Source organism: Triticum dicoccoides, chromosome 5A (assembly GCF_002162155.2).
Source record: "Triticum dicoccoides isolate Atlit2015 ecotype Zavitan chromosome 5A, WEW_v2.0, whole genome shotgun sequence".
NCBI lineage: Eukaryota > Viridiplantae > Streptophyta > Magnoliopsida > Poales > Poaceae > Triticum > Triticum dicoccoides.
The window spans coordinates 300,156,395-300,170,655 of record NC_041388.1 but is presented as its reverse complement, the minus strand read 5'-3'; the positions used below and the strand labels follow the sequence as shown (position 1 = coordinate 300,170,655).

Below are 14,261 nucleotides of genomic sequence, written 5' to 3'. Positions count from 1 at the left end.
GGTACTTCTGACCTTACTTTATCAGTTTATATTAGTAGTTGATAATTTTTATTGGGAGTGAGGCTCTTATAAACGAACATAAGGCCTGCTTCTTGTCTTAATAAGGTAAATCAATTATACATCAGAAAGCAGAAATACCACACATATATAGCTGAGAATATCAGGGGACAAGTGGAGAAAATTGGATACCCCTGTTTAGTTTCTACCTTCACCCTTATTTTGCTTCATTAACATTTGTATTGACACTTCTCATTGATAATCATGTTATACATGTATGCACGACATTTCCACATGGAATGGTGTTTCATCCATGCACAGCTGTGCATGTATACTGTTTTATTTGTAGATGTTTTCTTTTTGGTATTACTGTTGTAGCTCATTATATGTTTTTGGCATGTTTGACACAATTTGTGAGTGTGTTTGTTCTTGTGTTCCATCTTCTGTTAGGATTACCGAGCTGCCTCTGACGTTTGTGTCGATATAGCTGCTTGTGCTAGGTGGAAGTGGTTTCGTTGGTTCACATGTTTGCAAGGAGGCTTTGGAGAGAGGATTTGTTGTCTCTAGTCTAAATAGGTAATTCCATAAGCTATTTTTGTGAACTGATATTTTTTTCTTTACTTCTTCTTTAGCCTTTGCATGCACGTGGGTTGCACTTTTTTATTTGTCCGTAAGCTGTTGAAAACTATTGTAAAAGAATAAATAAGAAATTGATATCTATCCTGGTCTCCTGGATGTTAACTGAAAATTAAACATATAGTTATGGACAAATATAACCCTTTATTCTACCTGTAGATAAGATGACAAAGTCCTCCAATTTTCTGTTGATGCTCTTGGCTTCAGCACTACATGAAAGCTTCCCATTCCCCCATTTCATATTTCTCCATTGTGTCATCATAGTTGTTCTGATGATGGCTTGTTTGCTGTATGTACTTCTGTAGTAGCTCTCAGTTTGTTGGACATATGTTGAAAAAACTCTCATAAAGCTGTTTGTGAAAATTCCACTTGCCTCATGAATTCACGATATCAAGTTTTCAACCATGGTTCGTCTATACATCTTAGGAACCATAAGATACACTTGGAATTCTGCTTTGAAGATGAAATCGTTGGTTTTGTTCACTTAAGCTACACAAATCATCCTATTTAGCTTTAGCTTACTCATGCTTGATAGGAAGCTGACAGTTGAGTCGAGGCCAAACAGATCCGCGTGAGTGGGCAAGTGATCTGGAACAAGCATGTCAATTTACTAGGAGAACCTATCCGGACTCTTCACTTTCCAAACTAGACACAAAAACATCTTCCTAATAGATGGCCTTCACTTCTTTAGAATCGTGGGAATATTTATCTCTCTCACAAGTTTTTCATCTCAGTCTTTTGTCTATGCCTCCCCCAAGAGACTCTAACACCGTTCAAGCCATGCCTTCTAGCAGCTCTTTCAATGATGGTCACCGAGCTGTTTGGATATTATAATTGTTCTTTAATGTCACAACATAAGCATCTGGTATATGTTTCCTATAGTAGAATGGACTCACAGAAATCTTCGTAGAAAAAAATTGAGTGAATTCTGCTTGTTAAAATTTGCATTAGGTTTTCCATGCTATAGTTTCTCCGAGCAAAGATTTCTACTATCAAACAGCCCTAGTTAACACTTCATGACAATTTGCAAACAATCCTTTACCCCAGCGCGATCCTTTCTTCTTTGCAATATGCACATTTTGGGATTTCCTTCAAATAGCTGACTGAACTGGACATAATTCCGCAACTGGTTTTGAAAATACAATTGTATTTTCTGTAGAACTCTAGTGCCTACGATTGAAAATGTAATTGCGTTATGTACAGCTAGAATAGCTGTATATCTTAGCCCAACCAAAATGTTGCCCTGTTCTCACCAAGTGTGTTTTGACCTTCTATGAACAGATCTGGAAAGCCATCGATAAGTGAATCTTGGGCTGACAAAGTTATATGGAATCAAGGTTGCTCATTATGAAGTTAATTTTGCTTGCTTAATTATAAATGGTCATATTGTTCACTATCTATTTTATTCTCTCGAACAGGCAATCTCCTTGAACCTGCTTCACTGGAGGATAGTATGGATGGTGTCTCTGCTGTTGTATGCTTAACTTCTATTCTCCCTTCTAACATGTTAATTTCATTATTGAACATTTCATATTGTGCATATTTTTGGGACCTGGTCAGTTGATATTGTATAGTTAAGTGCACTTTATATGTTTGGTATGTTTATGTTTTAGTTTTCTAGTTTCTTAATTTCACGTATTATGGTTTTGATAATGTGTACAGTTATTATTGCATAATTATCAGTTTGTTATTGAATGCCATAGTTATCCAAAAGAATGCAACATCGGTGTGCAGGGATACTCTGTTGACGCTAGTTCTCAAAGCAAGCGAGATGCCAATATTTTTCCATGCTTAAAGCAGTGCGAGCTTAAATGTGCACTCGAACCATGTACAGTTGAACGCATAGTTCCATCCTTCAAATTTGCAATATTATAGGGTGTTTGGTTTTCAATAACAGCTGCTACTTCATCATTTTTGTGATACATATAGCAGCTGATCCAGTTTTTATTGGTGAATGGTTGAAACCGAGCCACAAAAGACGTGATAAGAACTACACCAATGTGGCAATGAGAAGCCAATCATAGGAATTTAGGATATTATACAAATATGAACCATGCTTAAGTTTGGTTTGTGTACCTTATGCACTGTTTGTAACTGTTAAGTACAACAATTGTTGGGTTTAATGCAACTCCAAAACTCAATGTAACAAACTTTATTTGATGAGCTAGAAATCCTAAACCGAAACCACTTTTTGTTGACACGAGCTGCTTTCAGCAACCCATTTGTAGTTAAATTAATGTCTACTTGTTGCATGGCTTCATATCTGAGATAAGCGCAGATACCATTATGTACTTACACCTAATTAAGACAGACATGTATCAAACATTTTATGCCAAAGTGGATTCATAAGAAATATTACTAATAGGAAGGAAAACTGTCGTAGGTATCCTGTGTTGGAGGCTTTGGGTCAAATTCTCAAATGTTCAAACTGAATGGGACTGCAAACATTAATGCCATCAGGGTTGCAGCTGAGAAAGGTATTTTGCATTATAAGCTAGGTCCGATATTGACTGTGGCATGCCATGTAACTTTTTAAAATTTACTTGGTTTATTCGGCCTTCCCTGTTAAGTGAGAACTTCTGTTCCTTTCTACTGTTAAAACCACAGCGGCCTTATGATGTGGATATATAAAACCTACCCATTGAGAAATATTTGGGTAATGGATTTCATAATGGACCACTATTGAGCATTTCCTTGCCTTCAGTGTGGATTCTTGCCCAGTCTTTGGTGTACATGTAGTATGATATATAAAACCTACCCATAGAGAAATATTCGGGCAATGAATTTCATAATTGACATGAATTTTCGGAACACAATTATCCTATTGTTGGTTTGCTTTCCCTGAATAATAAAGATAAAGTTCCATGTTGTAGTTACACAAAAGAGAGTTGTACATTTTCCAACTCTTCCTATCATCGCTGTAAGTTGCTAAGTTCGAATGCATCATATTGCAACCTATTACTCATAGTGTTGATACGAGGAAAATTTGTGGATGCACCCCATTGATTTTGTGCACCTCGAAGTTTGAGAATAATTGTTGGAAACAATTCTGGTTGTACATTTTCTGGTGAAGTGTGAACCTGCATATTTTGGGCGAGAAGTAGTGTTTGTCTGATGCTGGACCTCTAACAATATGTATGCTTGCCACATGCTGCACCCCTAATAAAGTAACTGTGCACACTTACAATGTGTCTTAGACCCACCTCCCTATTCTGAGAAATGCAACTGGATATAATTTTTGGCCCAAATTGCCAGGTTTATGCTTCATCAACAAATGGATGTCCACCAATTTGGTTCAGAATTTTAAAACTTCCAAATGACCTTTCTGATTTTGGGGAGATAAATGCTGCATAAAGTCCACTCTTCTAGATATGATGCAATTTATCTATTTGTATTGTATAAATCTGTACTGTAAAAGCACTCAAGATATAATATTCCAACCAGCTCTAGAAATTTCATGCTTTATGAATTTAAACTGGAAAGATAGATTTTCTACCAGGATTTCTCCAATTTACCTCTGTTTCTACCTGCAGGCATAAAAAGATTTGTGTATGTGTCAGCTGCAGACTTTGGTTTAGTGAATTACTTATTGCAAGGTTATTATGAGGGCAAGGTAAGATGTCTGGATTATTGACATGATTAAGGACCCATTCATTTCTTTTCTAAAATTGCTATATATATTTGATTTGTGTGGTGTGCAATATGTTTCACCTCTAGCCTACCCCAACTTGTTCGGGACTAAAGGCTTTGTTGTTGTGGTGGTGGTGGTGTGCAATGTGTTGACTATTATCAGTGCCAGTTGAACTGTTGTGAGAAATCATGTCTTATATATTTTTATTTGTGTTCCCTCCAGGAGTACTTATATTTGGGTTTATCATAAATTAGTAGTAGTACGTTTTGTTCCGCTGTTCATATCAGATGTAGTGCCTCTTTAAACGTTGCTACTATTGAACTTTCTGCAAAGATCCATGAATTCTTCCCTTTTTATAGTTAAATTGTTTCAATCCAATGAGGACAGGTTAGATGATATATGAATTTGGTATTTCAAGCCAAATAAAAAGCCATATGCTGCTACCCATTAAAAATATAAGGTATTTTTTAGTTTATCATGTTGTGGGAACTGGGAAGTCATAAAAACAAGAGATTACTAGCAGGAAATGACCATGCTATTCATGGTATTAATGTCTTGGGCTCTTGGCAATAGGAGGCAGATAAGTTATAGTGTAGTCATAAATGTTGAAGAGTGACGGAAGATAAACAAAGGCAAACAAGAGAAACTGTCATAAACTTCACATGCCAAACCCTGTGTTGTAATAGGCAAAATTATAGGCCTTATTATATTCTTGATGGAGGGATTGTTAGAATAGGTAAATGTTGATTACGGACTGACGAGTAGTGATATCACAATCTGGTGTGAAATATTCAGATAATTACATGCTTAGCATGATACTGTAATCCTAATTGACCCTCTAGGTGCTCTCTTTGTACTCAATTCTTTACAAACATTGACGTTTGTTTTGTTGCATGACATTTTTCATATCCACCCTCTTTAAGCATATATCATTGTGCAAAATATTGACCTCCTTTGTTTTGTTTACTAAAGAGAGCTGCTGAAGCTGAACTGCTGTCGAAGTTTACCTATGGAGGTAAGTTCCAACCTGGTGCAAATAGTTATATTCAGAAGCCAGAATAATTGCTTTAAAAAGCAAGACAGTAAAAGTTACATATGTTCCATGAATTATTAATTGTAAAAGCAGGCCTTGACCAGTAAAGGTCATATCTACTCCATGAATTATTAATTGTAAAACTATGCGCAGAGAGGACAACCTTGATGTGATCAAAGTACCAAACTGAAGTAAATCCTATATATTGAAGTCACTAAATTGGTGTAACTTAACTCATGAATCCCTCTTGGATCAAAATGGTTTTTGAGATCCCTTCGAAGTATTATTTTATTGATTTGTATTTCTGATGCTCCTTCTCTACTGGAATCTTTCTTGATGGTGCAAACAATTATTTTGTTATTTGTAGGAGTGATATTGCGGCCTGGTTTTATTCATGGAACTCGTCGAGTGGGTAGTGTGAACATACCCCTTGGACTTGTGGGTTCACCTATGCAAATGGTAAAGTTTCTCTCTTCTCATGGGCATACTTTCTCAAACACGCACAAGAGGAAACTTCCCATGGTGTGCTAGTGCCCAGCTCCTCATAACCGTTAATACATTGTAGTTTGACCCTTCCGATCCCAAGCACTTATCATGTACCATATATGATGAGCAACTGTGGTTGAGTGGACTTTGAAGGTTATTTGAGTTGAACTAATAAGCAAGGGCAACTAAAGGAGTTTAGACTAAATGTGAGCATCATTTTGTGTGTGTCTAGCATCAAATCTTGTCTTACAGGAATTCATAGTGCTAGGTGTTAGAATTGCTATAAGTTATCCTAACTATCTGTAGATGCCCTGGCCTAGTAGGGATTGTGAATAGAATGGACAGTGCTAGGGATATGGTGAGCTTCAGGATGTCAATGTAATATGATTTTATTTACCAAGATTAGACTGAATGTGAAGGCTTCGGATTGAACTACTTGGGTTAGATCAAATGTATGCTTCCAGTTTATTAACAACAAAAAAATTCCATGAAAAGTGTATCACACATCTAACTCACCTGCTAGTACTGGCGCTGCCTTCCCTTAGTGAGTCCAGTCCTTCAGATTTGCTTTATGAGTCTTTATGACTGCACCGAGTTCCATAGGCATGAGGTTGATGGATAATGATGATGCATGTATCATCAGTTTTTTTCTTTCAAACCAAGTCTGATTTTCGCAGGGTGTCTTTTTGGTATATGTTTCATATAAATTCAGTACCCAACCCGGGTATTGGTTGCATTAGTTCACAGCTATATTGTTAACGGTTACAATGGCCGAGAGCAATCGTTTATGTTTCAATAGATGCCAATCAGGTGCAATGCCAAAGATAAAACTTGCCTGTAGTAACCCAGTATCCAAAGATCGTAACTCATCTCCTGTGCAAATGCCATATTCAGCTTGCAATTACTGTTAATGTTGGTATTGTTTGTGATGTAAGTTATACTCCTTGAACGATTCATTTCTGTAATTGTACTGCATTATTATTTCTTCCCGAGGTGGTATAGCCCTAATCTGAGGTCCCTCTACATCCGCAGGTGCTCCAAAATGCAAAACCACTAACCAGATTGCCACTTGTTGGCCCGATGCTAACTCCTCCAGTGAGTGCTACCTCGGTAGCGAAGGTCGCTGTAAGAGCAGCGACGGATCCGGTGTTCCCTCCTGGTATCGTTGATGTGTATGGCATCATGCGTTACAGCGAGCAGAAGTAAGCGTATGCTTGTACAGGATGATAAGGCGTGTCTCCACCCATCTTTTGTTACCTGGTTTTTCCTATTTGCTCTAAATGTGTAAGCGGACATCACAAGACCATGGGGTCTCAGCTACGGTCGCAGATTCTCTGATAGTTGTATCCTGGCGTGGCCCTGTTTGCCTGATCTACTTACTAGCCAAGGATGTGCTCAATAAAGAAGCAGTTAACCTCGAGTTTCCTGTTGGAAACTGTTTTTACATGCTTGTTGCTTGAAAGTGTTCCTTTTAGTTACTGTAGAGAGCAGGTTAAGGTTTGTAACTTACTTTGAGTTTATGGTAAGGAAAACTCTATTCCTGGTCGTGAACCGATTGTGGATAATTTTCTTAGTTTATCTGTACCGATTGGTGCTTTTGGTAGAACTAGTAGCATACAACATGTTTACTTCGCGTGTATAATTTCCCAATCCATCGTTAGACCCTAGCCAGCAGTAGTCGGCTCTGTTTGGATGTGGCCTTTTGTAACATCCAGATCTTCGAAATGTTCAAGAAGTTATCTAAAAAGTACTACCTCTGTAATATAAGACGTTTTTGCAGTTCATTTTAGTAGTGGTTAGGAATTCTGGTTAGGAATTCTCGTTTGTTCAGTTAGTTAACAAAAGACTAAATTGGCTTTTAACAGACTTGAAGGATTTGATTTGAATAAATACCAACTTATTAAATTAAAATACTCCCTCTGTTTCTTTATACAAGGTCACATCATCCTTTTTGTCAAATTTTCACTTATAATTTTGGTCAATAAAATATAGATTACATGTCATAAAAAATATATCATCTATATATTTTTTGAAATGTACATCTAATGGCATACCTTTTAGGGCATAGAATAGTTTATTGATAAAATTAATGACCAAACTTGGACATAAAAATATGAAGTGGCCATGCATACAAAAACGAAGCATGCACGTTCATTTGTTGTATGATCATCGGTAGGGAAGTGAGCCTTTATCAAAGGGACCCAACCAAGAAAAAGTAAGGGATCCAACCAAGAAATCTACTGTTCATTTGTTGTATGATGATCATCGGTAGGAAGGGAGCCTGTATCAAAGGGACCCAACCAAGAAAAAGTAAGGAACCCAACCAAGAAATCTACTGTTCATTTGTTGTATGATCATCGGTAGGAAGGGAGCCTGTATCAAAGGGACCCAACCAAGAAAAAGAAAAAGGGACCCAACCAAGAAATCTACTGTCTTGGAGCGAAAGTCTTGTATCATGAAACTAGACGTTTATTTAATTGATAGGTCGGATAGGAAGCAAACAAGCAAACCAAATTATAGGATTGAAAGTTAGAACTGGGAAAGGTTGTCCTGTGCATTGAGACTTGAGACCACCATACTAACCGTGTCAGGTGAAGGAAGCTATGTTTGCCATGTATATTACTCTGGTAGTGTACCTAATGCGGATGCCCTTTCACAATATAACTGCCTCTAGTTTCCCTCGAAGAAAAATTACCTCTAGTTAGTAGGAGTAGCAATGTTGATACATCTCACTATCTCACCATACATACGGTACAGCAAACCTAGAGAATAATGTGAATGGGCACGAGTGCAAGTAGGCTGGTCACGATGGGCAGGAACATAAGCTAGTAACCTACACACTTCTCTAGACTATGTTACTACCTTCATAGTGGGTAGGAACATGTATGTAGTGTCATGCAACAATGTATTTATTCAAACACCTCTTTCTTTATTAAATATGTGTCACATAAATAAAGTTGCATTGGAGTGTGTGATGTTATTTCTAAGTTCCTGTCCATTGTGACCAGCCGTAGGCAGGAAGGAGTAGGACCAGCAGGTAGCGCAGCAGGGCACAGGGCCGTTGATTGGATGGCACAGAGGATAAGGCGCCCAGACATGTGGTTGTTTATCCGGACCTTATCAGGAGGCCGGTGATGCGCGGGGGCTAATCGCCGCCGCGGAACATCAGCCACCCCTTCCACATCTTGTTGTTGCTCAGCAAGGGCCCAAGGGTTATATAAGCCGCTGCTGACCCAACGCAGCAGTCCTCAAGCCAGAGTGCCTCCTCCTAGCAAGCTATATACCTACATAGCACAGCCATGGCCCCCACCGTGATGGCCTCGTCGGCCACCTCCGTCGCTCCTTTCCAGGGGCTCAAGTCCACCGCCGGCCTCCCCGTCAGCCGCCGCTCCAACGGCGCTAGCCTCGGCAGCGTCAGCAACGGTGGAAGGATCAGGTGCATGCAGGTAAACTACATCGTCTCTGCCTTTCTACTCATTTTCTAGCTTACGGACGGAAGTCAATAACATCAAATGTGTAGAACTAGAATTATAGTTAATGTATTAAAAATGTCAATCTGATTTGCAGGTGTGGCCCATCGAGGGCATCAAGAAGTTCGAGACCCTGTCCTACCTGCCACCGCTCAGTACGGAGGCCCTCCTCAAGCAGGTCGACTACCTGATCCGCTCCAAATGGGTGCCTTGCCTCGAGTTCAGCAAGGTTGGGTTCATCTTCCGTGAGCACAACGCATCCCCTGGGTACTACGATGGCCGGTACTGGACAATGTGGAAGCTGCCTATGTTCGGGTGCACCGACGCCACACAGGTGATCAACGAGGTGGAAGAGGTCAAGAAGGAGTACCCTGACGCGTACGTCCGCATCATCGGATTCGACAACATGCGCCAGGTGCAGTGCGTCAGCTTCATCGCCTTCAAGCCACCGGGCTGCGAGGAGTCCGGCAAGGCCTAAACAGCTCACTCACCACGGGCCACATATAAAGTGCCATTGCGGTTTTGTCAACTCTGACATTGCTTTGGGTTTTCCTTCTCCATTTATCTTTCTTGTTTGTTCCTAAGAATATGTGTATGTCCATGTTCATGTACCAACATGGCTCGAGAAAGCATGCTCGTATGTGAATGCAATCGGTGGCTATGTATATGCACATGCACATAATATATTTATACAATCTGTCGACTATGTATTCGGGTAATTAATAATGAGAAACATCTTTGGCACCGCACGCGCATCTTTTATTTCCGCCGCTAGACATAGTTTATGTTGGAATGATGAGCAATCAAGAATAACACGGTAAGGCATTGTCTGATACTAGTGTATTTTAGGGAATTGGTGAGGATTATCCCGATTAAACCCCTAAATTCCCACATATTCCAAAACTTTATTTGGTTTTAGTGTATTTGATATATTCCATCCCTATATTTTCCCACAAATCCCTAAATTCTATTGCATTTTTCTCGATATGGAATACACTATCTCTACCTGGTGGATTGGGGTAAATGGGGATTTGAAGAGATTGGGTGAGGCCTTGTTCGGTACTAGTGTATTTTAGGGAATTGGTGAGAATTATCCCGGTCAAACCCCTAAATCCCTATATATCCCAAAACACCATTTGGTTCTAGTGTATTTGATATGTTTCATCCCCACATTTTCCCACAAATCCCCAAACTCTAGTGCATTTTTCTCAATACCCAATACACTACCCCCACCTAGTGGATTGGGGATAAATGGAGATTTGAAGGGATTGGGCTAAGGTTGGGGTTTCACCTAATCCCTATGGGGATTATCCCCACCAATCTCCTCAAAAACCCTAGTACCAAAGAAGGCCTGATGGTTGGGGTTTCACCCAATCCCTATGGGGATTATCCCCACCAATCCCCTCAAAAACCCTAGTACCAAACAAGACTTAATTGTTCTTATACCAAAGTGGAATCTCCGGAGCTCATTACACAGTACATGCACATTAGCTTGTGTAATGTTTTATATAAGGAAATCTCCAAAATAATAACTCTCCGGTTAATATCTATTCTAGATGATATCATCCCTCCGATACATAGTGCCTTTGTACCGAGTCGACTCATTACAGATAACATTTTGTTGGCTTATGAGAGCATTCATACAATAAAAAAATAAGAAGAAAGGCAAGTGGGGCTATTGCACAGTTAAACTGGATATGCACAAGGCCTGTGATAGGGTTGAATGGAACTTTTTGAGCAGAATGATGACACGCTTGGGCTTTCATGTAGAGTTTGTAAATCTGTTGATGGCATGTGTCCAGTCAGTTAAATATAAGGTCAGATTCAATAATCAAGAAAAAATATATTTTATTCTTGGAAGGGGACTCCGACAGGGAGGCCCCCTATGTCCATATTTGTTTTTGATTTGTGAAGAAGGGCTTTATAGTCTTCTGGCTCATAGAGAGGAGGTTTGTGGCATTGAAGGTGTCAGGGTTTGCAGAAATGGACCATCAATTTCACATTTACTTTTTGCTGATGACTCCCTTATCCTTATGAAAGCTGATATGAATAATGCAACCTCATTGAAACAGGTTCTAGATCAATATTGTGCAAGTTCTGGCCAAGTGGTTAGTGAAGCAAAATGCGGCATTTACTTTAGTCCTAATGTGAGTGTGGAGACTAAGGCCGACATATGCACAAAGTTGAATATTATGTCTGAAGCTCTATCAGATAAATATTTAGGACTGCTGGCTATGGTGGGTGTGGACATGAGTGACATTTTTATTCAACTCTTGGAGAGAATTATAATGCGGCTAAAGAGCTGGAAAGAAAAAAATTGTCTATGGGAGGAAAGGAAATTTTACTAAAGGCAGTTATACAATCCATTCCAGTTTTTGGCTTTTTGCTATGTCTGTCTTCATACCGAAGAAATTATGCAAAGAAATGACTGATGCAATGTCTGAATTCTGGTGGGAAGATATAGAGGAACAAAAACGTATGCATTGGATGGCATGGTGGAGAATGTGCATCCCAAAGAAGGATGAAGGTATGGGCTTTCATGATCTGCACTCCTTTAATCTAGCTATGTTGGCGAAACAATCATGGAGACTCATTTCAAATCCAGATTCTCTGTGCGCCAAAGTTCTTAAAGCTAAATATTACCCAAATTGTCACTTGTTGAAAGCGAGTCCGAAGAAGGGGTCATCTTTTACCTGGCAAAGCATAGTGGCAGGTCTATGTACTTTTTTTGTGGAGGACACATTTGGAGAGTGGGTTCAGGGGAGATGATCAACATCTGGGAGGATCACTGGATTCCAGGAAGTATAAATCGCACATACAGACTCCCAAGGGACAAATAATATTGAAAACAGTTAATGAGCTTATTGATCCAACGACTGGCAAATGGGATGAGTGGTTAATTCGGAATATTTTTTACCCTGTAGATGTGGACAGAATCTTGCGGATTCCCTTAAGCGAACATCAAGAGGAAGATTTTGTGGCTTGGAAGCTTATTCCTTCTCCATCCGATCTGCGTATTATATTGACTGGTACTATTCTCATCGTCACAGGTTGACGCGAGTGGATGGACAAGGGACATCAGGTCGGAATCCGGCATGGGAGATTCTGTGGAAATTGAGGGTTCCGAGCAAAGTGAAAATATTCGCGTGGAAGGCCTTGCATGGGATTCTCCCAGGGTTGGCTATACTGGCAAACAGGCATATCCCGACTAGATGCCAATGTCCGGTTTGCACAAAGGGTGCAGAGGACATCAAGCATCTGATGTTTACTTGCTATCAAGCAAAGCAGGTATGGCGAGCCTTGGGCATTCTGTACATAACTGAGGAAGCTACAAACATTGATAAGGATCAATTGTGTTGGAAGAGATCTGGCAGTGACTGAACAACAAGTCTCATGTATTTGGTCATGTTGGGCTGAAAGAATTAATTGTTGTTGGATCCTGGTATATTTGGTGGCAACAGAGGGAGTTTGTCAAGGATGCGTACGTTGCACCACCGGCACGATCAACGTGCAGAATACATGCATTTGCAAGTGATTTTGGTGCTATAGGTCCTAAAGTTGTCACAAATGAAATACTGTGGAGCAAGCCACCGAAGAACATGTACAAACTGAATGTGGACGCCTCTTTCTTCAGTGATGGAACATGAGGTGCAGGAGCTGTTTTTCATAAGGATCAGGGAGAAGCAATTGTTCGCTCGTGTATACCCCTAAACCACTTACTAGATGTGGCTACGGCTGAAGCAACGACCCTACAGGAAGGGATCAAGCTTGTAGAAAGAGTTGGATGTACTTCAGTCATTATGGAATCGGACTCCCTCGAGCTAGTTCAGGCTTTCAATGGAATTGCTCCAGTTTTCAGTCCTTACTCAACGATACTTGCAGAGTGTTTTCAATTAGCTCAAAGAATTGGACCTACTTCATTGCATCATTGCAACCGGGAAGAAAATTTGGTGGTGCACAATTTAGCTAGACATCCAGTTACAAATTCTAGTGTTTTTAATGATAATCCTTCTAGCTTTATTGTTTCAGATGTAATAAATGATGTAACTTTGTTTAAATTTCAATAAAGAGCGCCATGAAGGCTTATCGTAAAAAGGGAATACTTATTTTGATTGAGGCCCTTCATTATCTGCTCCGGTCTGTGACTGAGCATGGAATGCTTTCTGGCTTGAGTAATCATGGACTCTCCCACCGTTTGTCGATATTTTTTGATGATGTCATGATCTTCCTGAAGCCCTTGGATCAAGACATTGGGATGTGCGCGACAATTCTTGAGGACTTTAAGATTTCGGTTTAAGGATTAACCCGGAAAAGTGTGTGCTTGTGCCGATTAGATGTTCTCTGAATCAGGTGGATCTACTTTGGGATGGACTTGGATGCACAGTTGGGAATTTTCCATGCAGATATTTGGGCCTTCCACTTTGCTTAAGGAAGCCAACAGCGGTGCAATTCCAAAAGATTGTGGATGGGTTTGCCAAAAAATTACCATCATGGAGAGCCGCTTCCATGGACAAGGCTGGGTGTTTGGCTCTTGCCCTACCGGTGCTATGTGCGATGCACATCTATGCCATGATCACCCTCGATGTGCCATCAAAGGTTATAACCAGCATGATCAAAATCTGCAAGGATTCTCATGGGCTGGGAGTGCAGACGCGAGAGGTGGACAGTGTGCGGTGGCTTGGAGCACCGTGTGTACTCCAAAGTGGTCGGGTGGATTAGCCATACCCAATTTGCGCTGGCTCAACTTTGCACTTCGTGCGAGATGGCTATGGATAAACCATGTCAATGGATTCTAACTGTGGGTAGAGTTCCATCTCAATGTGCCGCTAGAGTCTCGTGCTATATGTTAGGCTGCGGTGTTCGTGGATCTCAAAGATGGGAGGTACTTTCTTCTGGGAGGACCGATGAATTAGTGGAATGAGGACTCAAGAGATTACCCCAAAACTGTATGATTGAGTCCGGCCACGAATTAGGGCTGCCAAAATGGCGGAGGAGGCGGTAAACGATG

General features: G+C 40.2%; 2 protein-coding genes across 2 annotated transcripts in view; both read left to right on the top strand.

Moving 5' to 3' along the window:
* Nucleotides 1–7,348, top strand: part of LOC119301127 (uncharacterized protein At1g32220, chloroplastic-like) — an 8,392-nt gene extending 1,044 nt beyond the window's left edge. Inside the window, exons 3-10 of the mRNA XM_037578033.1 lie at nt 485–573; nt 1,915–1,970; nt 2,052–2,107; nt 3,017–3,110; nt 4,167–4,246; nt 5,237–5,279; nt 5,665–5,756; nt 6,816–7,348. Coding sequence (XP_037433930.1) covers nt 485–573; nt 1,915–1,970; nt 2,052–2,107; nt 3,017–3,110; nt 4,167–4,246; nt 5,237–5,279; nt 5,665–5,756; nt 6,816–6,989 — 684 coding nt within the window. The 3' untranslated portion in view covers nt 6,990–7,348. The remainder of the gene's footprint in view (nt 1–484; nt 574–1,914; nt 1,971–2,051; nt 2,108–3,016; nt 3,111–4,166; nt 4,247–5,236; nt 5,280–5,664; nt 5,757–6,815) is intronic.
* A 1,676-nt stretch (nt 7,349–9,024) lies between these two features.
* LOC119301126 (ribulose bisphosphate carboxylase small chain clone 512-like) lies at nt 9,025–10,002 on the top strand. Its single transcript, XM_037578032.1, has 2 exons — nt 9,025–9,229; nt 9,351–10,002. Exons 1-2 carry the CDS (start codon nt 9,083–9,085, stop codon nt 9,729–9,731), a joined length of 528 nt encoding a protein of 175 aa, XP_037433929.1. The 5' UTR covers nt 9,025–9,082; the 3' UTR covers nt 9,732–10,002.
* Nucleotides 10,003–14,261: the final 4,259 nt, after the last annotated feature.

Coding starts and splice junctions, on each gene's coding strand:
- LOC119301126 (XM_037578032.1), top strand. CDS start 9,083: ATGGCCCCCACCGTGATGGCCTCGTCGGCCACCTCCGTCGCTCCTTTC. Junction 9,230..9,350: donor GAAGGATCAGGTGCATGCAG/GTAAACTACATC, acceptor TCTGATTTGCAG/GTGTGGCCCATCGAGGGCAT.